Source organism: Rhineura floridana, chromosome 15 (genome assembly GCF_030035675.1).
Source record: "Rhineura floridana isolate rRhiFlo1 chromosome 15, rRhiFlo1.hap2, whole genome shotgun sequence".
NCBI classification, from domain to species: domain Eukaryota; kingdom Metazoa; phylum Chordata; class Lepidosauria; order Squamata; family Rhineuridae; genus Rhineura; species Rhineura floridana.
Genome location: NC_084494.1, coordinates 4,306,167 through 4,333,943, shown reverse-complemented (window position 1 = coordinate 4,333,943; position 27,777 = coordinate 4,306,167). Strand labels below are relative to the sequence as shown.

Sequence of the window (27,777 nt, the reverse complement as noted above, 5' to 3'; positions counted from 1 at the left end):
CGAGCTGGCAGGGAAGAGGAGGCTCAACCCAATGAATGAATGAATCCTCCCACCTGCCGCGTATCCGCATAATCCCCTCCTCTCCACGCGAGGTCGCTCAGCTGGGCGCGCACAGGAGCCGCGTGTCGGCCTTCCCTTCTGACCTGCGCGTCCCCCATCCAATCAGAGGCAAGCAATGCGCTACTGTCCGAGGCTATTGGGTGGCAGGCGCGTCATCCAGGGGCGGAACTGGGAAATCGGACCAATAGAGAAGCGCAAGGAGGCGGGTCCCTTTGCCGCGTGCTTTTTCGGGGGTCAGGCGGCCAAGGAGGAGGGTGCGATGGCGCCCAGCACGGAATGCGGGAAGGAAGGAAGCCTCGGCCGTGGCGTCCGGAAAGGCATCCGGGCCGTGTTGTTGGGGCCGCCCGGGGCGGGAAAGGGGACCCAGGTGAGGGAACCCAGGTGAGGGAACCCAGGAGTCCGGGGTTCCTAAGTCCTCCTCTTCGTCTTTCGGAGGACCCAGGCGTCCAAGACGGCCCCCACCTCTCTCCCTCGCTCCGCTCTGGAGAATCCAGCAGCCTTGCTGGCCCTCTTTGCCCCTCCCCCACTTCCTGTAAGGAGCCTTGGAGTCTGGTACTGGGGTGCTCCTTCCCTTCGGCCAGGGTGAATTAGAGTTTCCTGGAACCCAGGTGCAGGGGTGTAGTCGTCCAGGGTCTGGGGAGGGGTCTTAGACCCTTTACTTTTGGGGCAGCAAGGGTCCCTATGTCTCCAGCATCATGTAAGCCAATCAACATGAAAGGGAGAGTGTTAGCCACTGAGAAGAGTCTTCTAACATGCTTCTTTGTCTATTCCTGTAGATTGGGGTGAATCAGAGTGAAAGGAGGTGAGTCAGCCATTTAAAAGACTCTTCTTGGTACCAAACTCTCCCTTTCATGCTTATTGGCTCCTAGGAGCGTCTGTTGTTCTGGGAAAAGGCATTAACAAGGATTGCGTTCTCTCAGCCCAGCAGCAAAGGGGAAAAAAGGGAGGGGGCATGGCTGTGACTATCATGAAGGGACCCTGCACTTCTGAATTTGCAACTACATTATTGCCCAAGTGTCTGGCCTGCAGCGGGGAGTGCTTGCCAGGAGTCTGTAATATATTCTTCTCCCGGGTTGTTTCTCTCTTCACCTCTTCCCCTTTTCTCTACAACAGCATTTCCCAACTTGGTGTCCTCCAGATGTTTTCAGCTGCAGCTCCCACCAGCTCCAGCATAAAATGGCTGTTCTTGCTGGGAGTGGTGAGAGTCGTAGGCAAAACATCTAGAGGGCATCACGTTGGGGAAAGCTGAGCTGAAAGGTCCAGGCTTTGGTGCCTTTTCTTGCTGAAGAACTTGGGCAGCCCACTGGATCCCAGGCTGCTGATCCAATTGAGAGGCTTTTGGGGCTTGTACCACCCATATTCTGTCATTGATATTGATTGAGGGCAGCTATGCCATATGTCCTAGAGTAATGAAGAAACTGGCTGAACAACTCTCGGAACCTTTGTTTTTCTTCTTTGCAAAATCATGGGGGATGGATGAAGTGCCAAATGACTGGAGGAGGGCTAATGTTGTCCCTATCTTCAAAAAAAGGCAAGAAGGAGGAACCTGGGAGCTACAGACCAGCCAGTCTGACATCAATCCCTGGGAAAATCCTGAAGCAGATTACAAAGCGGTCACTCTGTAACCACTTGAAAACAATGCAGTGATTATTAGAAGCTGACTTGGATTTATCAAGAACAAATCCTGCCAGACTAATTTTATCTCATCTTTTGAGTGGGTAACCTTCCTGGTAGACTGTGGGAATGCTATGAACCTAATATATCTTCAGTGTCAGCAAAGTTCCCCATTATATTCTGATTAGCAAGCTAGCTAAATGTGGGCTGGATGGAATACCTATCAGGTGGATCTACAGTTGGCTACAAAATCGTATTCAAAGAGTGCTCATCAATGGTCCTTCTCAAATTGGAGGGAGGTAACAAGCGGGGTACTGCAGGGCTCAGTCCTGGGCCCAGTGCTCTTCAACATTTTTATTAATGACTTAGGTGAGGAGATGCAGGAAATGCTTATCAGCTTTGCATATGATACAAAATTGGGAAGTATGATTAATAATCTGGAAGACAGAAATGAAATTCAAAGTGATTTTGATAGGCTGAAGCACTGAGCTGAAAACACAGAATGAAATTTAACAGGGATAAGTGCAGAGTTCTACACCTAGAAAGAAGAAACCAAATTCACAGTTATAAGATGGGCGATACTTTCCTCAGCAATACTATATGCAAGCAATACTATATGCAAGAAGGATCTTGGAATTGTTGTGGATCACAAGCTGAATATGAGCCAACAGTGTGATGTGGCTATAATAAAGGCAAATGCTATTTTAGGCTGTGTGTGAAGTACTAGTTCCCCTCTATTCGGTACTTTAAGAAGGATGCAGACAAACTGGAACAGGTTCAGACGAGGGCAACAAGGATGATCAGGGAACTAGAAACAAAGCCCTCTGAGGAGAGTCTGAAAGAGTTGGGCATGTTTAGGCTTGAGAAGACTGAAGGGAGATGATAGACAGCTCTTCAAGTAGTTGAAAAGTTGTGTCACAGAGGAGGGCGAGGATCTCTTCTCAATTGTCCCAGAGTGCAGGACACAGAATAATGGCCTCAAGTTGCAGGAAGCCAGATTTCAACTGAACATCAGGAAAAACCTCCTAACTGTTAGAGCACTAAGACAGTGAAACCAACCAAGTTGCAGGAAGCCAGATAATGACTGAACATCAGGAAAAACTTCCTGTTATAGCACTACTACAATGGAACCAATTATCTAGGAAGGTGGTGGGTTGTCCAACACTGGACAGCTACCTGCCAGGTATGCTTTAAGATGGATTCCGGCATTGAGCAGGGGGTTGGACTTGATGGGCTTATAGGCCACTTCCAACTCTACTATTCTATGTTTCTACATATGTACATGCCATGTCTACATTTTCCTATTTGGAAGTGGTCACCATGTAGCAAGTGCACGAGGAGGTAGGTGCTAAGTGAAACTGCCATAGCCAGGGGTAAAAATAGGGGTGAGTGACAATTTCATGACCAGACTCTGACAGAAAGCAAGAAAGCAAAGGCTTTATAAGACACAGCATCCCTGTGAGGGCTCTTTTCCTGACCCATTTCTGAGCAGGGGGGCTTACTTCTTGGGAAAGATGTATGGCCTCAAATGTTGCAATGTATGTAAGTAGTTGTATTTAAAGCTGGGCTATCAAAAAAAGATATTTTGGGGGGTTGGACTTCATGTGCTATGTGAATAAGCCATCTCTCTCTCACTTTGCCCAGCTAATCTGTGTTTGCTGTGTTGCAAGGCAAGCCACTTGCCCTTTGTACAGTTTTGGGTGGGGCACCATTGCATAGCTGAAACGATCTATTACGTTTTATTGTTTCTTGCAAAACTAATTTCTCACTGCCTGACTGTCTAATAACCTTAAGCATTCTTTAGCATTTCAACACTGTCGACCTGAGGGAGTATGGTTGGCCTATAAACAAATTACTAAAGCCTCTTGTAAGACTAGAGTGTGTGCATTCTCAGAGGAGGTTGTCCTCTGTGTCTCTGCATGTTGTCACTGCTTTGACTTTGCTTCTGTACTGTCAGGCTCCCCCACAGTTCTGCCACAAATCTGCATTGGATGCCATTTGGTCACTTGATTGCTCCTGAGAGCAGCATTTCCCACTGTGTCTCTGTATGAGTCAGTGTTCTGGGCTTGCCTCCTTCCAGTCAGTCCTAAGAAGGAAAAAAAAAGAGTATAGGTGAAGTGTTCTTCCCAGTTTTTAATTCAGGGGGTGTGTGTGTGTGTGTGGGAAGTGTGCCTCAGATATGAAAGGTTTAGGAACCATGGTACTAATATATATCAAGTGGGGAATGACTTTCCCTCTCAGATGTGTCCAACGGCAAGGGAGTTTAAAGTTGGGAGGAGCGAACCTGTTTTCTGTGACTCCAGAGGGCCAGACTTGAACTAGGGAAGCAGATTTTACCCAAACTTCAGGTGAGACTTTCTAAGAGCTTTTTGCCAGAGGAGCATCTTGGGAGGTGGCAGGCTCTCCTCCACTAGAAGCATTTAAGCAGATGTTGTGCATCCATCAGTTACAAATGATGTAGTTGCACCCTGTACTGAAAAGCTGTTGGACTAGATCAATCTTCAAATGTTGGGCTATAACTTCCCTCATTCCCAGCCAGCTTAGCCAGTGGACCTCAAAGATGTAGTCCAGCAACATTTGGGGATTCGAGGTTGTTGAAGATGGAACTAGATGACCTCCTAGGTACCTTACATCTCTATTCTAAGACCCACAAATCCTTCAGAGCTGTTCTAAACCGATCTTTGCCTTCTTGTACTTATTCCTTGGCTGTTAGTGGACTTTCCCTTTCTCTCTCTGCCCCCCGCATCTCCTAGTCATTGGCAGTCCCTGACCTCACTGGGTCCATCAGATAATTCACCAAGGCAATTCTTCATGCTTATTGTCCAGGCTTCCTTCTCTCAACAATATCATTTATGATGGGAGATAAGTAATTGACATGTCAGATGGCCAACCTTTCCTTGCAGGCTTTAGTGCAAAAAGTGCATTTGTACATGTGGCACAGTACAACTTTCCAGCACTGTAACACTTGTGTGAATGTATTTTCTGTTTTACTTATTTAGAAAAAATAAACTGTACAAAACTCTATACGGAGCGTGCATAAAATAATATAAAACAGTGTCAATAGTACAGATAAAATCAGCAACGTTTTAAGAAAAAGCACACATAACTCAGTTATATATACCAAAGCCAGAGACACTTCCTACAGTAGCTGCTGTACAGATTTGTCCTTAAAGTTTAATTTTGCTTTTACCCGTTCAGGCTCCTCGGCTTGCTGAAACCTATTGTGTGTGTCACTTGGCAACTGGGGACATGTTGAGGGCTATGGTGGCTTCTGGCTCAGAGCTGGGGAAAAAACTGAAGGAGACGATGGATGCGGGAAAGCTGGTAGGTACGAAGCCGTCACTTCCACTAAGCCATTCCCTTTGGCAGCCGTGTCTTTCAAAGAGCTGTGGTCTTGCAAACTACCTGTGTATATTGAGCATGTTGGCTGGCAACGTACACTGTCACGATGTTCTTTGGCCTTTGATTTATGTTACTGAGAATTGGAAAGGTATGACTTGGGTGGTGTGTTGAACGTGTCCACAGAGTTTTTGAGTTGAGCACAGAACCTCCGTTGAAATGTTCAGTACACCGCCCTGCGGATACATTTGGCGCATCTCCCTGGGTCACAAATTTTGATTTATGAAATAGCTTTACAGAGTAAAATTTGGTGTTCCAATTATATTGTTTTTCTTTGTATTTCCTTTTAAAAGTAGTTTTCCAAGCTTTCCTGGCTAAAGAGATTTGAATGTCTCATCTCGTCTTTTCCCTACATATCTTTTGATTGTAGAGTGTGGGTTTCCTCACTGCTGTGATCAAAGGCAGTCTCACTTAGAAGTTGCTGAATATATAGGAAGAATTGGTGGAAAATAACTGTTTTCTCCGTCCTATCCGTCTCCATCCCTTTTTGATCAATGTTGTCTTAAAAGCTTTGTGAAATGCCATTATTTGAAGCATTTAGAAATATTTGGATTAGCAATACTCTCTAGACCAGTCTTTGCTAACCTGGCGCCCTCCAGATGTTTTGGACTACAACTCCCATTAGCCCCAGCCTGCACACTGTAGTCCAAGACCTCTAGAGAACACCAGATTGGTGAAGGCAGGTCTAATCATTACATTTAGCTCCGGTTCCTCCCATTTTGCTTTTTAGAGGTTGCTTTAAGTAAAAGGTATACATGCTTCAGTCTTATGCTAATAGAAATTGAACTGATAATAGATCCTTTTTGCTGACCCTCTTTCCCTTTGGATCATGACTTGGCATCTAGGACTGCAGTCCTAATCTCTCTTACCTGGGAGAAGATGTACTGAATTCAAAAGGACTTGTTTCTGAGTAGACATGGTTAGGATTGCTAGTAAATGGCTTTTTCCTGTTCTCCTGCATTTTGTTGCTTCCACCTGATCACTTCCCAAACAAGGCCTTGTTCAAAGTTTTACAGTTTTAGAGCGGGGTTATGATGAGTAAGGCATGCAGCCTTCACTCCAAGCCTTCATTGTTATATTGGTCGCCTAGGAAACTCAGGAGCATTATGGGCATGACTGAATATTCTAGATAATGGGGTTTTACCTGGAGCCAGTAATCTGCCTTGATTGTGAACTACACCCAGATCGTGAGATGGGAGTTAATAGTAGCTTATTCAGTTCCAAGGACCACATCAAAAACTTATCTGTATATTCTGGTACATGTCAACTGTTGAAATGTATGAGTGAACTGAAGCTTGAAATCTGTGAAAGTCATAGGTGGAAGGGGGATCACAAGGCTACTAAGTCCACTCTTCAGCTAGGGCAGCAGAGCATGCATCCTTGACGGTCCTTCTCCACCCCCAGCCCCATCAAGCTATAAAGTCTCGGTACCACAGCATACCTCGAGCAGAGGGTGCTTGCAGAGTGTTTGAGGTTGTGGGCGTGTTGCTGCTGTTCTGAAGACCTTATTTTGAAATCAGAGTTGTAATTTTGCACTAGCTCTTGAGTAGCCTGGAGGGACTGATGTGTCCTGAGTGCAACACAATGTCTTGAAACTGGCCTTTCTGCACTCTTGTTTTCTGAGCCATTAGTATGTTTGCACTTTTAGTTTCAAACTTACTTTGTGGAAACAAGATAATTTTGGGGTTGCGTGGTAAGCATGTTTTCCTTCCAGTGGCCCAGAACTTTAAGTTGACATGTGCCATGAGGACAATGCTGTAAAGGCTTCCTTTTCTTGTTCCTCTTCTCCCCCAATTATAAGGTGAGTGACGAAATGGTGGTGGAGCTGATTGAGAAAAACCTGGAGACTCCCTCCTGCAGAAATGGCTTCCTTTTGGATGGGTTCCCTCGCACAGTGCGGCAAGCAGAGATGGTATGTGTCTCGCTATATCTACCCTTGGAATCTTCTCCTAGGATTCAGAGATAAGAATTTCCAGAAGGGTAGCTGCGTTAGTCTACTGCAGCAAAACTAGCCAAGAGTCTTGTGGCACATTATAGGCTAACCAATTTATGTGGCATAAGCTTTAGCAGTCTATGGCCCACTACATCAGATGCATCAAGTGTTACCCAGAGTTCCTCTGGGTGTGTGTGTGTGTACACACACATGCACGCCTATAGATGATTTTGAGTGTGTATATGTGGAATCAGAGCTTGGAAAAGTTACTTTTTTGAACTACAATTCCCATCAGCCCAATCCAGTGGCCATGCTGGCTGGGGCTGATGGGAGTTGTAGTTCAAAAAAGTAACTTTTCCGAGGTCTGTGTGGAATTGTAAACATTGCACTCAGAATGAAACAAAATGCAGAAAAGTACAAATGGTGATTGTTATTAACAAACTAAAAACTGTTGATGATACAGGCATCCTGCTATTGGTAAGAGAGTTCGCATATAGTGTGATTTAAAAATACTTTGTCCCAATTCAATCAATGAGTGATAGCACCAACCCCTTGATGAATTGTGGCTTCACAGTGCAGTCTCCCTTTGAAGTTCCTGTTTCCAGCAGGGCTGCCTTAGAATTGGTGGACCTAGGTTAGTCGTGCACTAATTTCAGGGAGCCTGCTCCGAGTAGGACTAATGTTGGCTACAGACTAGATTGTTCTGGGAGGGTGAAATGTTCCCCCGCTGTTTTTTTTTTTTATATGGCCATTTCTGATGTCAGTTTTGGGTCTCTTCATTATTTTGCGTAAAGGCTGGCTTGTGCTTTGTATTAGGGCATTATTGGTAGAGGATGACATGTATCTCATTGGAAGATGAGAAAGTGAATGTACCTTTGATATGGTGGATGGCGTTACAAGATCCTGTGATGGTGTTTCCTGACTTGACATGGGACAGAGTTCACATCTGCCTCAAGGTCTGGTCCCTGGAAGCACTATTATGCAAAGGATGTGTATCACACTACATGTGTTAATTGGCTTATCAATGCCAGAATGTCCATGTTATCAGCAACAACTGTTTTCTGTGAATGGCTGCTGTTGACAATCTGTTATCACCTTCTGTATTTTTCTGCGTTTTGCTTCTTTCTGATCTCACTGCTTAAAACTCCACATTCCCTTTCCTCAGCAACCATATGTGTGTATATATGCCTGCAGCTCAGGACAGTACTTCGTGCATGTGATGAAGTGGATCGTAGTACGTGAAACTCTCGTGGGTCTCTGTCCTGTTGTTTGCATATATGTTAATGGTGGCATTTTCCTGGAATTGCTTCTGCGTGTTTGTTTATTTAATTTGTTAGTCACTTTTCTTCACAAAAGTGAACCCAAAGTGACTTATAATCAATAAACTAGCTGGATAAATTCCTATAAGACTTAATTTCTACTTGGAAGGAGGTGGAAAAGCTACCTCAACTGGAAGTTCAGGACAGTATTATTTTTTAAGCCAGTGCTAGTCAGACACAAAATAATGAGAAATGTATGTTGATAGTTTTGGTGTTGCAGAAATTCTCTGGTAAGGAAAAGAACACAGGACATAAATATATGTCTGGTACAATTACCTAAACAAGTGCACTGCCTCTTTTTGTTTTGCTTTTTAATAGGGATTTATATAAACATTTTTAATAAAGCAAACTTTGTTTACAATCTTTCTTTATAACAGTTATAATTTTTAACAACTCAACATGTGTTCCATATAAAGAAATGGCAAGTTATGTAGCTATCAAGATTTTACATGTAGTCTTCTTATTTTTTTTGTACAATTGCATAGATGTGTAAAACCTGCCATTGTTAACAAAACAATAACAGACTTAAGAATCTACTGAAATCTACAGTATAGTACCTCTACCCTGCACAAAAATATAGAAGTTTTCATGTAAACTCTTACAGTCTAATCCTTTTATCATATGAATATTGTAAAAACCATGAGAGCATTGAAGTTGTAAAACACATCTTGCTGTTCTGACACCTTGTTGTCTGTTGTCATGGTCACTAAGGTTTCCATTGCTTGTCCCAAGTCATCTGTCATGTGGAAGAGGCTGCCTGCATTGTTCCACTTGGAGGCTTTGCAACTGAGCACTGGTAGTTTGGTGTTAAAATACTTCTGGAAAAATCCAGGAATAGCACTGTGAACAATATGCAGAAATGACATGATTTTTAATTCCCACCAGTATAGTAAGAAGAGGGTGAAAAGAGTGTTTGAAAAGGTGGGAACATACCTGGAGTTCACTGCACTGGAGTGGTTCAGTTTGGGCTCCATTGCTGAGCTCCAAGCCTGCTAGAGCAGAACTCTCAGTCCAGCTGCCCCTTTTTTGATTGTTTCAGAGGCAACTCATTTAGGTCTCAGTTCACTCATTCTGTGCATTGTAAATGTAGTTCTTCTTTCCATTCTCCTAAAATGCTGCAGCTGGATGAACTCCTGGAAAAGAGAAGAGAGAAACTAGAATCTGTCATCGAATTCAATGTTGCTGACTCCTTACTCATCCGGAGAATCACTGGACGGTAACAGCCGCTTCCTCTGGGGGAAACTTGGTATATATATACTTTTTGCAGTGTTCTGAGCCACTCGGAAAAGCTAAGTCTTGCATGTTTAAAATCCCTTGTAAAACGGAACTAGGAGTGTGGTACTCTGCTCTGTGTGGGGAGTGGCTAGGTCTTGCTTGGAGTACTAATGAGAATTAAAAATAAACCCTATGTTGAACAATACAGCATGTGTTCTGTTTAATACTCCCCCACCCTCACCCTGCAGTCCCCAGGCTGGTTAAAAGTTAGATCCAGAAGAATTAATCTGACCCTTGAAAAGCACATAACGCTGAAAGAGAAAGTGGGAAAGTGTCATTCTTCCAGCTTCCTCTTTTAGCTCTATGTACTTTTAAAGGGAAAAGAAGGTAATTGCCCTTACCACCTCATGACCAAGGGGGCAGTGAATTGGGGGGGGCGTTAGAGGCTTTGTGGGTGCCACAGAAAACCCTCAAGGGGATCATTGCACCCACGGGCACTACATTGGTGACCTTTGCCCTAAAGAATATTGGAAGGTCAGCAGAGTTAACACAGCATTTGAAACAAATCAGTTTAAGACCGCTGGTAAAGGTGAGAAAGAAAAGTTAAGGTTTATTCATTAAGAACATACATGGCCACCTCTCTGAATAAGAGCTTAGAGAGCACATCCTCAAGACATGGAGGGAGAAAAAGGAAGGATGTGTGGTTTGAGAAGAAGCAAGAAGGAGATGGTTAAAACAAACAAGTTACAAGGCGGTCAGTGAGAGGAACACAAAACATTACTCTTTCTGTCTAGCACCTCCCACTGGTTCAGGTAACAAACTGCAAGTGTTGTTGTTTCATTCCAAGGAAGAATAGGTCCCAGGGCATGGCATTTTGCTATGTTGTTTTCTGGGGCTGATGGGAGCTGTATTCCAACAAGACTTCCAGATCTTTAACTAGTATGGTCAAGCGTGACAAGTCTTGCGTGTGTTGACAGGACATTGTGCAACACGTCGATACCATTTTAGCATTGGATGGGTGGGCGGGCTCAGGTGTTTGTGACGTTTGTGGGGTATGTGAAACTATAGTCTACATTCTTTGGGACTGCTTCTGATATAGAGACGAAAGGGAGCTTTCTCTCTATTTATTGGCTGCTAGGGGAGCTCCTATGGGTGACTTGGAAGTCCTCCGTAGGGATTGTGGTTTGTGGCCTCTGGTTTTATCTGCCATTTGGCTTTTTTTGCAAGCCTGTAATTTAGTTGGTCTATTGTGTTTTGAGTGAGAGCCAGTGTAGTGTAGTGGTTAAGGTGTTGGACTACAACCTGGGACACCAGGGTTTGAATCCCCACATAACCATGAAGCTCACTGGGTGACCTTGGACCAGTCACTTCCTCTCAGCCTCATGAAAACCCTATTCATAGGGTCGCCTTAAGTCGGAATTGACTTGAAGGCAGTACATTTATATTTTATTGTGTTTTAGATTACAGTATGCTTTTTTTTAGTCATCAGTAGGTGGCAGTAATAGGGCCTTCTAGGCCTTGCTTCGCCATAAAACCCCAGAAGAATTTGGAGTGCCACAGGTTCCCTATCCTGGCTCTAGTGTTTGCCTTCCTAGTTTTAAACTTATTTCATAGCTATAAGTTGAACCTATGTATGTTTAGATATGGTTAGAGTCCGAATGGAAGACATCTGGGGATCCTGTGCGTGCCTCTTTTGAGTTCTCTGATGGAAGAAAGGTGGGATATAAATCGAGGTAAAAAATACTCTCACACCCACTGGTCTCCATCCAAGGACTGGCCACCTGCATAGATCCACTAATGCTGCAGCATGAGCCCAAATGCCTGATCCAACTCTTGCTGATCCTGTTTCTAGGCCATCCTGTTGACCAGCTTTGAATTGCACATTACTGACTTCTGTGGTCTCTTTCAGACTGATCCACCCAGCAAGCGGCCGTTCCTACCATGAGGAATTCAACCCTCCTAAGGTCCACATGAAGGACGATGTATGTAATCTTCCATTTTGGGGCTCTGTTCAAAATGCCTTTCGTTGCGGTAAAGCTCTGTAATGCTTTCAGAAGGCTGCATGGACTTCTTAAATTTAATTTAGTTCCATGCTTGGTTTTTTTTTATTGCTGTTGCTTTTGCTGCAGTTTGCAAGAGTTTTGATTCAGTCTTTGTTTGACTAGAATGTTCAAAACCAAAACTGAATTCTCAGTTGACTTGTTAGATTTTGAATATTGCTGTTAGGCACTGGAATCCACTGACAATTTTGCATTTTGGAGGTGCAGAGCCAGAGCAAATGTCTGGATTCTGCTGAACTGTTGGGCTGAGGAGGCGGTGGGGTTCATACATGAAGGGACCATTGGGATTGTGTCACTCACCAGAGCTTGGCCAGTCCTTTGCAATGGTTACAGTGGGGTGAGGAGAAGAGAGCAAGTTTTTGACTGCCATTTTGGCTGTGAAGACCTGCATGAAACTTCGTAGGCCATATCTCAGAATTCAGAGGGAAGGCTGCAATAATATTTCCAGTGGCTTCGGGAGTCGCTTCTGATCCCCCCCCCCGTGATTAACAACATCAGAATAAATTATACAGAATTCTGCAAAATGAGAGGTTACATACATTTACACGCCTTGCATAATTTTATACAGGTTGCAGAAATTTCCTGTTCTTGGCACATTATTTTTTTCTTAATGTAAAGTACCCTAGTCCACTTGAGAGATTTTGGGAGAAAAAATTAACAGTATATAAATGATTTTAAATAAAAGAAATAATAGTCTAGGGTTGCGTCCCAGCATTCTCAGCAACAGCACAAGGGATCCTGGGGCACCTCCTGGGTTGTACAGTTCAGGCTTCTTGGGCTGGCTCTGATAAGAATTGGCATAGCACATCAGATTTGGCAGCACCAGAGTTTGAAATGCTGGACATTTTTTTTAGCTCTCTAATCTTGCAGCATCCTGAAGCTTTGGCTGTTCTGTCCTTGTATGATGCTGCATCTCCCACCCCAAGGGATGTCTTCATTTATGTTGGGGGAAACAAGTATGGTGCCCTCTGACAGCTTTGGGGCTCCTATCTCCCCCAGCCAGCATGTCCAGTGGTCAGAGCCTATATGGGAATTGTAGTTCAAATCATTGGCTACACCTGCTTTTATAGAATCATAAAATAGTAAGAGTTGTAAGGGGCTTATAAGGCCATTGAGTCCAACCCCCTGCTCAAGGCAGGAATCCAATGCTTGCCTTGCTCTTGCTAGGTCACTGGGGAACCCTTGATACGCCGATCCGATGACACCGAAGGAGCTTTGAAAACTCGCCTGAAGGCTTACCACACCCAGACAACGCCACTGATTAATTACTACACCAGACGTGGGATCCATGCGGCCGTTGATGCTTCCCAGTCCCCTGATGTGGTTTTTGCCAGCATCCTGGCAGCTTTCTCAAAAGCAACATGTAAAGACCTGGTTATGTTTGTTTAGGTTTCCTCTTCTTTCTGATCCTTCCTTCTCCTTTCCTGTCTTCTGGGGTCGACAAGAGCAAGCTGTAAGGAGGGGGCACAAAGTGGCCGGGGAAGGAAGGTTGGAGAAACTGCCCATTAAAACGAAATTGTTGTGCTCTCTCCAATTTGTATGTATGTATTTTTTGATATATGGAAACACTTTTGGTCTCTTATGTGCGGATGGCCTGCAGAGGGTGCAGATGACTCACACGCTACCCTTCTGGGCCTCAGAAGTGGGTTGCCCCTGAAAGTGTTTTGGTACTTATCAGGGTAAAATTGGAAAATTGCTGCAGTTTCTGCTGTTCCGCCTACAGGTCAGGTGGCTGGGTGCAATGCACATAGGAGCACTGAAGGTCACAAATGCGTGGCTGCGGGGAGGAAAGTTGTTGGCTGGCCTCATCCTGAGTTCTTGTTTCTGAACTGCAGGAACTGAAATGCTGTGTCAGCTTAAATGAGGGTGTACAGAAGCGCAGATATGCGTGCACCTGTGTGAAGAGATGTGTACATCCTGTGTTATGCTTGGGCCGAGCAAAACCTATAACCAGCACGTCAGTGGATGTTTCCAGTGCAGGGCTTGTTCCATACTCCCATAATCTCAAGATGGAAGCCTGAGTATTGGTAGTCAGTAAAGAATTTAGAATCTCTTTTGACTCTTCATTTTTTTAAAAAAAACTTCTAGTCCTCATGGCTGCCTAGAAGCTGTGAAACTGTGAGGGAGGCTCAGGAGAATTTTCATTGGTCATGGAGTGGGCCTCTGTGTTCTCTTCATGGCTAACAGAAGCCAAATAAATATGTTGAATAGGACACTAGATGCAAAAGTGTCTACTCTGTGTAACTTCTTCAGGTTGGAGAATATGTTTTTTGTCTGTGCGTGCAGAAGTTCTGTTTCCTCGCTGGTTTAGCATATTCATGGACAAGTCATAATTTGCACAAGATGGCAACATTGAGGGCCAGATTGGCAAGGTAAGAATGCAGGCTGAGAGTAGGCTATGCAGTGATTTGTTTCAACATGGGGCAAAGGTGCAATATAACCCACGCTTCCTACTCTTCATCCTCCTCTGGCAGTTTTGTGGTTCTACCAGGATGTAGGCTGGATTGCAGTTATGGTGGAGAAACTGAAAGCACACTTCACAAGGGTCTGGTGGAGCCTACCTGCTGTTGCCCTGTATTTGTGGTAAACTTAATTTATTCATGAGAATTGACTTTGTATCCCTCTAAGATAGCTTTTGGCAACCCATGCCCTCCAGATGTTTTGGACTACAACTTGCAGCATGGCTGGAGCTGATGAGAGCTGTAGTCCAAAGCATCTGGGGGGCATGGGTTGGCCCAGGGGCACTGAGAGTGGCTCTGTTTTTGCCCTTCAGTTGGTGATACACGAATGGTGCCTTGGCAGTCCTCTCTGCAGTCTTGTATTCTTCCAGAATACCCTGAAATAAGGACCCAAGGGGCACTTGCAGCAACCTTGGGTTGTTCATTCTCGATCAGTTCTGTGAATTGACTTCATGTCATTTTTGCCAACTTTGGTGATATCCTTGACAGGCACTGGTGTTTTCTCAAGACACACAGCAATATTGCTGGGGTGCAGGTGGGTTGGGAGGGAGCTTTAATTTTGTAGAATGTTTCCATCTGCGGCACTTGCCATGCCAGTTTGCAGCTAAGTTTCTTGACTTCACATGACTATTGAAGCTGCTGGAGTCTGTACTGTGCCTTGCTACGACGCAATAAAGGTGTGCATTCTGGCATATGTGGATATTGCTGCCTACCTTCTGAGGTCACATTTATATCTGCCTGTTGGCCTTCCAGCCTTCCAACTCTCTGGCCATTCTGTATGTTGATAGATCCAGGGCTGTGAAGTACAGAGTGCCCTTGGCAGGGGGGAGGGGGAGCGAAGGCATTGTGACTGTCCACTGACCTGTGTCCTTGTCTCTTTCCCCTTTTCTTTTTAGTCCTTCCTTTAATTATTCTTACATTCTTCTTAAATGCATTTTTGCTCTGGATGATTCTTCTTAAAGAACCATGCTCCTCTTTTGATTAAATAGGCTGGAAGAATATTTCACTGCCCAAGAACATAGCACAGAGAAAACTTAGCCCATTGAACAGTGTAGTCTATTGTGAAGCATTTTGCAGATTTGAAAGAAGATTTTTCGCTGTCCTGAAATGAAAACTGCCTCGTCTCATTTTATTATCTTAAGACATCACAGCAACCTACCATTTTCTCACTCATCAAAACAGATACTTGATAGTATTCCCGCCCCCACCACCTGGGATCCAGAAGAAGTGAGATTTCAGCCCCCCCTGGAGGGACAGTTGATGTGGTTGTGCCTTTTCAAAATGGCATTGGTTGGAAAAGCAATATTTTTCCAAGGGGAATCTTTCCCCAAGAAGAGGCCCATTTCACAGCATTGGTGATGAAAGACCCTTGTGCTGGGGGTGGGTAGCAGCCCTTTCCCCTTTGTGACTGGCCTGTGGTGGTTCTTACCTTAATTGAGTTTATCCCAGCAGGTAACTCTACAATGCTTAGGTTTTTGGGGACACAGATTGTGGTCGCAACTGAATCAAGCTTGCAAATTACTTGGTTAGAGACTTGCTTTTGTTGCCATCTCTGAGACACTGATAATGTCTCGTTAGTTTAGGATTATGAAATATCCTTTGAGCATAAGCTGCTTTGGTCTCTGCTCTGGAAATCCTTTGAGGCCTGCTAAAGAAAGGCCATTATAATCTAATGGTGAGAGAAGAGCTGGTTTCCCAGCAGGCTATGGAGAAGTTTTTGTTAGAGTCCCTAAGAACATAAACATTGTCCAACTAGGCCAGGCCAGGCCAGTCTCTTTATCCCATTAGCAACCAGTCCTACTGTCTCCCCCCCCCCCAAAAAAGTAATTCTTACTGCTGCTTGTTTTACTTTGCACTGTTAACCACCTTGGGATAAATATTTTGAAGGGCAGTTTATTAATGTCTTAAATATCCCAAGCCGCTCCTTTTTTAGTTCTTCTGCATAGTCTTGCTTGCCTGTCTGCCATATAGAAGTATTCATTTTGAGTTCTGAAGGACCATTTCTCTTTTTTTATATTTTTATCTTCATTTCAGCTGCATGAATCCAGGAGGCAGACGGGACAGGACACCATCGAATGCTGCGTGTTCATCACCCCACACCCCTTTGCCCTTGAGGCAAGGGGGGCGAAGGGAGGGGAGGGAAAATTGCGGGAAGCAAAGGGGTTTCTTCCCAGAATATAACTCAACAGGAAATCTGTTTTAGGAAAGACAAATTGGTATTTGGAGAGGAAATTGAGTGTATTGTGTTAAAATGGTTTCTGAAGGCTGAGTCCAGACTATTGCATTGTGAAATCAATTGTCTGTAACTTGGCATCCTAAGAGGGAGGATTTGGGGCTTTTGAAAACCATCTCAATCCCTTGGTGGTTCCAATAATTTGGGAAGCTTACTGGAGGCATAATATAAAATTCCCAGATCATGCAGGAATCTGTTCAAAGGCTTCTATCAATCCAAGAGCCCCAGCCATGTGTGACTCCATTTCAGCCTTGCCTGTTTTCCATGCAGCCTCCCCTTGGAGTGGATAATTTGGCCTTGGGTGTGAACGGCTCTTTCAATCACTTCTGGCGCAGAGAGGCTGCAGAATTACTGCATCAGCAATAGCATCTGAAGCCTTCATCTTCTTGATGGAGCAGTGCTGCCTTTAGTGTTTAGAGTGGTATCCACGTAAATGTTGAAGGGGCAAAGCCAAGAATAACTCTGCTCCGCTCCCTCCCGGAACAGCTGCAGCTTCTAGCTCTTTCACTTGCCCTCCTTTTAGGGACCACCTGCTGCTTCAATAAAATGGGTGTCACTTTTGTACCTGAGCAGTTTCGTACATTGATTTTCGATGTGGGGGTTGGGAGGAGAGTCAGGCTGGTTGCCAGGAACCACATGCTCAACTTTGTTGTGACATTTTTTCCTTGCAAGGTTGCTAGGTCTGTACAGACTTCAGGAAAGATTTAAACCTTGATAGCAACCTGCACCAGAAGAGAAAATCTAGAAAGATAAGCAAGTTGACTATGTTGTAAGTAAGGGGGTGGGGTGGGGAAGAAAGGCATAATGTTTTAAGGAGAAAGCTGTAACTTGTGGCTTGGAGATAACAAGGCCCTGTGGTCATAACTGTGGACAGGAGAGGACTTGTCAAGTGCCCACACATTTGTCTCTCTTCAAATAGTATTAGTACACCAATAACTTAATATACCTGGAGTATGTGCTTCAGAGTATATGCAGAGGAATTAAGGGCAATTGGGAGATGGGGTTTGCAGGTTTGAGGATACTGCTGGTCAGGCTGTTTAGCACTGGCAGAGCATAATATCTGTTTCCTCACTTATTGCTGTGTAGCCTGGTGTTCAAGAGAGAGAAATGGGCTGAAAGCAAAAGTCATGAATTTGCATGATTTATACAACATAATCCTAAAGCTGCTATCAAATTACAAACCAAATATGTTCCCCTAGGCTAGACTGTAAAAACTGTGGACCCACTGCCCTTTGCCTTCACCATGGCACAGAACCATGGGCCAACAGTTACTCGTCATGGTGGCTGTTTTTTGTCTCCATCATTTGAGGCAGTATGCTTCTAAATAGTTGTTGCTGGGGAAAATGCTGTTGTACCCGGGTCCTGCTTGTGAGCTTCCCAAAGGCATCTGGCTGGTCACTTTGGCCTGATCCAGCAGGGCTTTCATGATTTGACAGGATCCTATATAAAAACACAAATAATACCTGTATCCACCAGCTGAACCATAAAAATTGCAGATCTGCTAGGTGCTGCTCTGCTGCAAAAAAATAGATTGGGGTATGGATCCTCTGGCATCCATTGGACTTTTACAAGGCACCCACCCAAAACAACTGTCAAAAATCAGACATTTTCGCCCGAAGAATGAACCATAAAAATTGCAGACCTGGAATTTCATGATGTATTCATTATGCAAAAACTACAGATCGTCAGGATTTTTACAGTAATTAAATCACATTCCACGGGCGCAGATGTGATCTTTATCACAAAACCCACTAACATGGTGAATCACTGCAGCATCATAGCACACCAGATGAATCCGAGGCACAGTTCTCTATGATCAGAAAAGGTACCGCCAGGGCCAAGAAGATGCCAGCATGGTTAACGAGCAAAGTCAAGGAAGCTCTTAGAGGCAAAAAGTCTTCCTTCAGAAAATGGAAGTCTTGTCCGAATGACGAAAATAAAAAAGAACACAAACTCTGGCAAAAGAAATGCAAGAAGACAATAAGGGATGCTAAAAAAGAATTTGAGGAGCACATTGCTAAGAACATAAAAACCAACAACAAAAAATTCTATAAATACATTCAAAGCAGGAGACCATCTAAGGAGACAATTGGACCCTTGGATGATAAGGGAGTCAAAGGTGTACTAAAGAACGATAAGGAGATTGCAGAGAAGCTAAATGAATTCTTTGCATCTGTCTTCACAGTGGAAGATATAGGGCAGATCCCTGAACCTGAACTAACATTTGCAGGAAGGGATTCTGAGGAACTAAGATAAATAGTGGTAACGAGAGAGGAAGTTCTAAGCTTAATGGACAATATAAAAACTGACAAATCACCGGGCCCGGATGGCATCCACCCGAGAGTTGTCAAAGAACTCAAAGGTGAAATTGCTGATCTGCTAACTAAAATATGTAACTTGTCCCTCGGGTCCTCCTCCGTGCCTGAGGACTGGAAAGTGGCAAATGTAACGCCAATCTTCAAAAAGGGATCCAGAGGGGATCCCGGAAATTACAGGCCAGTTAGCTTAACTTCTGTCCCTGGAAAACTGGTAGAAAGTATTATTAAAGCTAGATTAACTAAGCACATAGAAGAACAAGCCTTGCTGAAGCAGAGCCAGCATGGCTTCTGCAAGGGAAAGTCCTGTCTCAGTAACCTATTAGAATTCTTTGAGAGTGTCAACAAGCATATAGATAGAGGTGATCCAGTGGACATAGTGTACTTAGACTTTCAAAAAGCGTTTGACAAGGTACCTCACCAAAGGCTTCTGAGGAAGCTTAGCAGTCATGGAATAAGAGGAGAGGTCCTCTTGTGGATAAGGAATTGGTTAAGAAGCAGAAAGCAGAGAGTAGGAATAAACAGACAGTTCTCCCAGTGGAGGGCTGTAGAAAGTGGAGTCCCTCAAGGATCGGTATTGGGACCTGTACTTTTCAACTTGTTCATTAATGACCGAGAATTAGGAGTGAGCAGTGAAGTGGCCAAGTTTGCTGACGACACTAAATTGTTCAGGGTTGTTAAAACAAAAAGGGATTGCGAAGAGCTCCAAAAAGACCTCTCCAAACTGAGTGAATGGGCGGAAAAATGGCAAATGCAATTCAATATAAACAAGTGTAAAATTATGCATATTGGAGCAAAAAATCTGAATTTCACATATACGCTCATGGGGTCTGAACTGGCGGTGACCGACCAGGAGAGAGACCTCGGGGTTGTAGTGGACAGCACGATGAAAATGTCGACCCAGTGTGCGGCAGCTGTGAAAAAGGCAAATTCCATGCTAGCAATAATTAGGAAAGGTATTGAAAATAAAACAGCCGATATCATAATGCCGTTGTATAAATCTATGGTGCGGCCGCATTTGGAATACTGTGTACAGTTCTGGTCGCCTCATCTCAAAAAGGATATTATAGAGTTGGAAAAGGTTCAGAAGAGGGCAACCAGAATGATCAAGGGGATGGAGCGACTCCCTTACGAGGAAAGGTAGCAGCATTTGGGGCTTTTTAGTTTAGAGAAAAGGCGGGTCAGAGGAGACATGATAGAAGTGTATAAAATTATGCATGGCATTGAGAAAGTGGATAGAGAAAAGTTCTTCTCCCTCTCTCATAATACTAGAACTCGTGGACATTCAAAGAAGCTGAATGTTGGAAGATTCAGGACAGACAAAAGGAAGTACTTCTTTACTCAGCGCATAGTTAAACTATGGAATTTGCTCCCACAAGATGCAGTAATGGCCACCAGCTTGGATGGCTTTAAAAGAAGATTAGACAAATTCATGGAGGACAGGGCTATCAATGGCTACTAGCCATGATGGCTGTGCTCTGCCACCCTAGTCAGAGGCAGCATGCTTCTGAAAACCAGTTGCTGGAAGCCTCAGGAGGGGAGAGTGTTCTTGCACTCGGGTCCTGCTTGCGGGCTTCCCCCAGGCACCTGGTTGGCCACTGTGAGAACAGGATGCTGGACTAGATGGGCCGTTGGCCTGATCCAGCAGGCTCTTCTTATGTTCTTATGTTCTTAATGCAATAATTTTAATACAGGCTTTCCTCAAACCCCCCGTAACATCAGAGGTTGCAATTGTATCTGCAGAGTGGACTAAAAAAGAAAAGAAGCGCAGAACTTCATGGATTCTCTGGATTACATAGGGAACACACACACCCTCCAAACACTGTCAAATCTTAGAACACATCTGTGCCCACAGGGTGCAGTGTAAAAATCATGAATCCTTGGTGTGTCGTGATGCTACCAATGTGGGAAAACATGGATTCTTGTGAAACCACTGTAAAAGCCTATACTGTGTCAGTGTCCATGAACTGAAGCTTAAGTAGCATGGACCCTGCACTTCACAGCGCTGCCATGGCACAAAACATGAAGCCTCTTCAATTTCCACAAGGGGTGCCATCCAAACCACTGTGAAATCACAGACCACAACCACTGGCCAGCTGCTTCATGATGCTGCCATGCAGCAAAAACATGACATGGTTCTTCTAGCTTTTTATATGGGATACCACTAACACCCTTGTCTTGAAACTAGATGCATCTGAGGAAGTCTATAAAAGCTTATGCCATTATAACTAAGATTTTGGGTGCTGCAAAGATCTTATTTTTTCAGTAACTGACTTAACAGTTGAGCCTTGCATGCACAGAGCACCTGCAGAAAGTGAAACATCTGTCCATTGAATCTGGGAATTGGTCCCTTGCTTCCCCACCAGACAGTCTTATTTTAACTTTTCATAAAATTTCTATGTGCTTAACCCCATCTGTGTTCATTCTTTCAGAACAGGGCACTCAAAATATACAAACTAGGGTTGCAAACTGAATAAAGGATTTTTGGCCAATCAATTGCCTATTTTCTTAAAGTGATGCTTCTTCCCACCCCTCACGCCTATACTTTTAGCAGCAAGCCATTAGGACAGAGATTTAAACAGGTGAAGCCTTTCCCATCTCTATATCTCCATAAAAGGAAAATCTTCACTAATTATGGCGCTCCCTCCTCCAGACTTGCTGAAGGCCAACCCTTTTCAGGAGTATTGAAAGGCCTCCTTATTTGGGCTGGCCTTCAGGCCACAGGTTACACTGGGAAAGGGTGGGGAAATTGTATTTATTTGTTGAATATTGTATCCTGCCCTTCCTCCTGAAGGAACCCTGGGCAGCAAACATGACCAAAACAATTTATCAAGAAAAAAATGTCACTGAAATCAATGAGGTCTTATTCCTGGCTTTAGCTTTGCTGCCTAGCCCAAACCTCAAGAATCAGGTTTGCTAAATTTAAGCAAAAAGTCACCATGCTGCAGGGGTGTAAGAAGCAGCACCTGGCAAAAATCCCTCTTACATACATAACTGTTTGGGGCACAAGGCTGCTTCCACATTGTTTTCTTTGGAACTGATGTGGTTTGTTCATTTATTACAGAAGGCCCCAACTTGGGCTGTAAGCTCATTATCATGAAGGGGGAAAACTGAAACTAAATTGTAGAACATGCCTGAGGATGTTGCTGCAAGGTACCATCCCTGTATTTGTATGAGGTGTCCCAAATCTGGTGGCACAAAGTCAGAAGCAATGCTGAGAGAGAGAGAACGTACAGGGAATGGTAGGGTTTGTGTTCTCTAGAGACAGAGCAAAATGCATTTTCCAATGTGACAGGTTCTCTCGAGAACCCAGAGTTCCTTAGTTCCTGCTGGCATTTCCTGTACAGAGCTCCAGAGCAGATGGGAGCAAATGACCTAGGTCCCTGGTTTTCACTGTGTGTAGAAAAATTGACGCTAGATACAGGACAAGAGTCCAAAGGGCATTTGTCATACGTGTGGAATTATATCCGCAGTATACATATTAAATAGAAAGCACCTAAACAAAGCAACCGAGAGAAGCTGAAGATTGTTTATCTTGGGGAATTTCAAATCCACATTGAGACCCCCTTACCCAGAGCAGCTTGGGACACCCATAGACCTATCTAGGGTGTCCATGCACTCTACAGAGGATAGTCCTCTAATCTGAAAGTGCCCTCACTTTGACGGGCTGTTTGGTCCAAGTCCACTTTAAAGATAAAGACTCATAAGAAGGAAGTGCAGGGGCCTCGAACAGGGCCTTGAAGCTGACTTTAAGTTGTCCATCAACAGCATGACAGCAGACAATGAGTTTGGCCACCTGGTCACAGTCTTTCCTACTTTTATGTATTTATTTTATTTATTTAATTTGTATCCCGCCCTTCCTCCCAGCAGGAGCTCAGGGCGGCAAACAAAGCACTAGAACACTTTAAAACATCATAAAAACAGATCTTAAAATACATTAAAACAAAACAGCATTAAAAACATTTTTTAAAAAAAACAACTTTAAAGAAGGGTTAAAAACATTATTAAAAAAAAATATTAAACAATTCTGACACAGATGCAGACTGGGATAGGTCTCAACTTAAAAGGTTTGTTGAAAGAGGAAAGTCTTCAAAAGGTGCCGAAAAGATAGCAGAGATGGCTTGCTGAGATTATATTGTATTTTGATTTAAATGACAAAATATTTCTAAGTTTCTAAATTTGCATTTATACATACAAACAAGCATATGTTCATTTTATGCAAATTTCTCTTGATGATGCATTTCCTCTTTTTCGGGGAGGATGTGTAAGCGGCCACCCTGGACAATCACATATAATATCAGACCCTACAAATGTGGCAGGTCAGAATCTTGCTCTGGTGTTCTGTTTGGGGCGAAGGGATGCTGATCTGTGGGTATAAGAGCCATGATGGTTCCATTGCTGTGGAGTGATTGCTACCTGATCAGGTTAGATCTTCCACAGGGGTAGAGGATCTGTTACAGTGTCCTGTCCCTGGAGGCTGAGAGATCCTGATGGCTTTCTGAAATCTTTGGGGGATTTTCCTGCAGACTTAGTTAGCAGTGCTTTTGGGATCTTGATCTCTGCCTAGGATGGAGATGACTCAGTCTTTAGACATCATTGTGCCCTTGACCACATTGTAGAGCCACATCTAGTCCTTAATTTTCTAAGGAATTAAGGGCAAAGAAATGGCTGGGACAACATATAGAGCGCAGATGTCAGAAGACTTGCCCTGAGCACAATCAGTCACAGGTAAGATTCCATTGTAAGGCTTACTCTGTTGTGGTGATGATGGAAAAGAAATCCTTCTGTGCCACCATTGCATCTGCACAACACTGGCCAACTGAGCTTTTGCCTTCTGCACAAAAATATAATGAGACAGGTAGTAGAGCCCTCAAAAGCTTATTGTGACCAAGTTGGCTTATGTTTTGCGGTAAAATTGCTCACAATTGCAGTGAATTGAATGCAACCATAAAGACAGGGTTGAAGATGGAAGTAGCTACAGAGCCATTTAATAATGTTATTACAACTTTTCAGCTTGTGCAACTTGAGGATGTGGACAAGCTCTTTGGAGGTTTGAGACCAAGTACTTGTTCTCTAGATCCTTCCTCATTATGATTATTAAAAGCAGACAGGGTGAAGACTTGCACAGCAGAGATAGTAAATGCTTTAATGAGAGAGGGTGTGGCCCTGCTAGAGTTTGGAAAGTTCATTTTTAAAAGGAACTAGTTCTTCTTCAAGTTCAACATGTCCAACTAGAACCTAATTCAAGTTCATGTTTTCCCATTACAAAATGAACTAGTTCTGTTCACATTCAGTTCATGGTTCAAATCAAGTTCATTGAAATGATCCTTGGCAATTTTTTCATCATTCAGAATGTTACAAGCTGCTGTGCTGAAGCCTTTTAAGGAAGCAGTACTGTGGCCCTTACTGAAGAAATCTAATTTAGATCCAAAGAACTTTGATAACTACTGCCTAGTCTCTAATCGTACTGTGTGGAACAAGGTGTTTGAATGGGTGGTTTGGAGGAAGCTGATTATTTAGAACCACTTCATTCTGGGTTCTAGTCTAGTTTTGGGATGGAGACAGCCTTGGTGGATGACTTATGCCTGGATGGTGTAACTCTCTTAGTCCTGCTGGACCTCTTAGCAACATTTGATACCATTGATTATGGCATCCTTCTATCCCATCTGAGTGAGCTACGCTTAGGCAATGTGTTATGATGGCTCCACTCCTTCTTGGGGGGTTGTTTAGAGAAGGTAATGCTGGGGAGTTCTGCTTCACTCCATGGCCTCTCACTTATAGGGGCTTGTGTGGGTTGTGTCTGATCCTCCATGCCCTTCAGCATCTACATTAAGCCACTGGGGGAAGTCATCCGAAGGTTTGGGTTGCACTGACATCAATATGCTGACGAAACACAGCTCTACCTTTCTTTTCCACCCACAATTCCTAGGGAGGCTGCGGAACTCTGCGACAGGAGCTGGGTTGGACAATAGAATCATAGAATAATGGAGTTGGAAGCCAAGTATCCCCCATCTTGTAACTGTGCATCCAAGGTGTAGAACTGTACTTGTCTCTGCTAAATTTCATTCTGTTGTTTTCAGCCCAATGCTCCAGCCTATCAAGATCCCTTTGAATTTTGTTTGTCTTCCACGGTATTAGCTGTCCCTCCCAATTTTGTATCATCTGCAAATCTGATAAGCATTCCCTGCACCTCCTTATCCAAGTCATTAATAAAAATGTTGAAAAGCACTGGGCCCAGGACCAAGCCCTGCGGTACCCCGCTCGTTACCTCCCCCCAGTTTGAGAAGGAACCATTAATAAGGACTCTTTGAGTATGATTCTATAGCCAACTGGATCCACCTGGTAGTTATTCCATCCAAACCACATTTAGCTAGTTTGCTAATCAGAATATCATGGGGCACTTTGTCAAAAGCTTTGCTGAAGTCAAGCTATATTAGGGATGAGGGAGAAGATGATGCAGAGGTCCTATGGGTTGGGGGAATCTGTCAATCTAGACAGAGGAGTTAACCTGGTCCTTCCATTCCCCCTGAAGGACCAGGTGCACAGCTGATAAGCACTATTGGACTCATTGCTGTCTGGTGTGGTACAGGCAGTGGCAGTTGTGAGGAGTGCATTCTATTAGCTCAGGCTGGTACATTAGCTGCGGCCCTGTCTGGAACAGCAGGAGCTTGCCTTAATCACTCTTCTTCTAGTTATCCCCAAACTAGACGTATGTAATGTGATTTCCATGGGGCTCCTGGTGCAAAATGCAGCTGACAGGATACTGATGGATGCTGGAAGATCTGAACATGTGATGGCAGTTTTTCGCCAGTTGCTATGGCTACCAGTATATTTCTAGGCCCAATTCATTAACCTTTAAAGTCCTAAATGGGACCAGATTGCTGCACCTGTGTGGCCCTGCCTATAATCAAAGGTCCATATCTGAGGTCCTGCTTCTATGCCCATTAGAGAAATGAGTTAAGTTGGTGAGGACACAAGATGGGGCCTTCTCAGTTGTGGCCCTCTCTTCTAGTTCACATGCATTTGGCCCCTTCAGTGCTGGCATTCAAGAAGACTGAAAACACCCTAGCTTTTTACTGTTGCCTTTTTCTTAAGATAATCCTTGTGATCTAATTCAGTATCTTTAATGTGTCTATTTGTTTATATCCATTCATCCATCAAACTTTGCCTGAGGCTTTGTTGTTTTTATTTGTCTCTGTGTGGGAGGGGTAGGAAACATGGTTCCTCCAAGTGTGCTTGGGCTACAACCCCATCATCTCCCACCCCTGGCCACGTTGGCTGGGGTGACTCTCGGACTGGAGGACGACAGGTTTCCCATCCCTACTCTATAAGGGTGGTCCAGGAAATAATATGTATTATACTCGGAATGAATGCATAAAGGACACTAATTAATCCTCCAGTTTTCAAATCACAGAAGACTTTTTTGGCTGGGGATGGGGAGAGGAAGCTTGTAAGAGAGGTTTGGGACAGGCCCTAAGGAGCTTTGTTTCTGGGTGTGGACAAAGGAGGCCACAGCAGTTGTTTGTGCATAGCAGGGGTGGGGAAACTTTTTCAGCTTGAGGGCCACACTGGGTTCTGGGCAACCTTGTGGGGGCCCCATGCCAATGACAGGTGGGGCCATAGGCAAAAGTGGGCAGTTCAACAAATGTGAATTTTACCTTTGTGCAGCAGTCCGTCTTTTCTCCACACACTCGCGTTACACACACAACCAGTCAAGCAACCCAGAGGCTTGAGTTCAAGAACACACATTCAGGTGAAATCACTCAAGGAGGGTGTGGCTGGGGTGTGTGGCCTGAGGAGAGTTCTGAGGCCCAGACAGAGAGGCCTGGAGGGCCACATTTGGCCCCTGGGACTGAGGTTCCCCGTGCCTGGTGTGTAGGCTGTTCTGGTCATGTATAAAGCACGGGAAGGGAGTGTGTTAAATGTAAATGTACTGCCTTCAAGTCGATTCCAACTTATGGCGACCCTATGACTAGGGTTTTCATAAGGCTGAGAGGCAATGACTGGCCCAAGGTCACCCAGTGAGCTTCATGGCTATGTGGGGATTTGAACCCTGGTCTCCCAGGTTGTAGTCCAGCACCTTAACCACTACACCACACTGGCTCTCTCGGGGAGTGTGTTACGTGTGTGATTTTCACATCAAAGGAGAAGTGAATTCTCCTCCCCAACCTCACCTCTGCCTGTTCTGTAGCATCAGGTTTGCCCCCATCACATCTAGGATGGCCTGGAGACACCAGGGCTTGAACCTGGGACCTTCTACATGCCAAGCATGTGGTCTGCTACTGTCCATATGTTGGGAAATGTGCTCTACTGCCTTTGTCATTATGGAGGCCAAATCAGGGGTTTCGTTACAGCCAGGCCTTGTGGCAATGAGTCTGAGGAAGAAGCCCACTTTGGGCCAACCAGAGGCTGCCCTTTTCCTTTCCACGTGAGGGGAATGCCTTGGGGCCAGGGCTGTAGCAGGGCTAGTTACTGTTCTCTGAACCTTAAGACTAGTCCTATGGAATCTTATGTTCACTTCCCAGTATTTCTGTTATTTATAAGGCTTATAATTTTTTTTTGTTTTGCTTTTGTTTTGAAAAGTATGCAAAGCCGGTGTATTATAATCAAGTCAAGCCATTTATTACAGTCACAGACCAGCAAAATGCAATATAAATATAGGAAACATAACAATTAAAAACAAAGCACAAATTATACAGTTCCTTTGTTTAAGAAACCAGCAGGGTTTTTTTCTCCCTGATCTTCATCGAGGTCAGGAAAAAACCTTGCAGCCCTTTCAGTAACAAAGGAAGACGCATCCCTTAGTCAAAACAGCACTTACTTTCTAGAACGTGTTCGACAGATTCTATTGTTCCAGCTGCACATAGACACATCCGTTTGTTAACAGGAGTCTTACTGAACCGCCCTTTGATGTACATTAATAGGATAGGATCAGTTCAACTCTGCACACGCTCAGAAATCCTCTTTACAGAACTATGCTTATCCATCTTCTGAGTCTGAGATTCCCTCACACGTCTTCATTTTGGACACTCATTCCCTGGCTGTGAGCATACATGCAAGCAACAGCATCTGAGTGACACGTACGCTCAGAGCGCAACGTTTGTGTTACATGCAGTTATATAAAACACGTTGGTCGTTTACTCCCCAATCAACCCCCCCCCGCTGCGACG

The 27,777-nt window shown here is 44.2% G+C and overlaps 1 protein-coding gene and 1 long non-coding RNA gene across 5 annotated transcripts; one reads left to right on the top strand and one right to left on the bottom strand.

Moving 5' to 3' along the window:
* Positions 1–246: 246 nt before the first annotated feature.
* Positions 247–16,861, top strand: AK2 (adenylate kinase 2). 4 transcript variants are annotated; one of them, XM_061597652.1, is made up of 7 exons: positions 248–427; positions 4,873–4,998; positions 6,875–6,985; positions 9,447–9,541; positions 11,450–11,522; positions 12,768–12,963; positions 16,094–16,861. In XM_061597652.1, the coding sequence occupies exons 1-7, from the start codon at positions 320–322 to the stop codon at positions 16,099–16,101; spliced, it is 717 nt and encodes a 238-aa protein (XP_061453636.1). In that variant the 5' UTR covers positions 248–319; the 3' UTR covers positions 16,102–16,861. The 4 variants fall into 4 exon arrangements, with proteins under 4 accessions (XP_061453634.1, XP_061453636.1, XP_061453635.1 ...); XM_061597653.1 differs by lacking the exon at positions 16,094–16,861 and adding an exon at positions 837–862 and having other exon boundaries at positions 368–427; positions 12,768–15,173; XM_061597650.1 differs by lacking the exon at positions 16,094–16,861 and having other exon boundaries at positions 247–427; positions 12,768–15,173.
* Positions 8,751–27,750, bottom strand: LOC133370801 (uncharacterized). Its single transcript, XR_009759203.1, has 3 exons — positions 27,429–27,750; positions 9,259–9,458; positions 8,751–9,165 (listed from the first exon to the last, which is right to left on the bottom strand). It is a non-coding gene; the product is annotated as an uncharacterized LOC133370801 (long non-coding RNA).
* Between the last annotated feature and the right edge of the window lie 27 nt (positions 27,751–27,777).

Coding starts and splice junctions, on each gene's coding strand:
- AK2 (XM_061597650.1), top strand. CDS start 320: ATGGCGCCCAGCACGGAATGCGGGAAGGAAGGAAGCCTCGGCCGTGGC. Junction 428..4,872: donor GGGCGGGAAAGGGGACCCAG/GTGAGGGAACCC, acceptor TTACCCGTTCAG/GCTCCTCGGCTTGCTGAAAC. Junction 6,986..9,446: donor CAGTGCGGCAAGCAGAGATG/GTATGTGTCTCG, acceptor AAAATGCTGCAG/CTGGATGAACTCCTGGAAAA.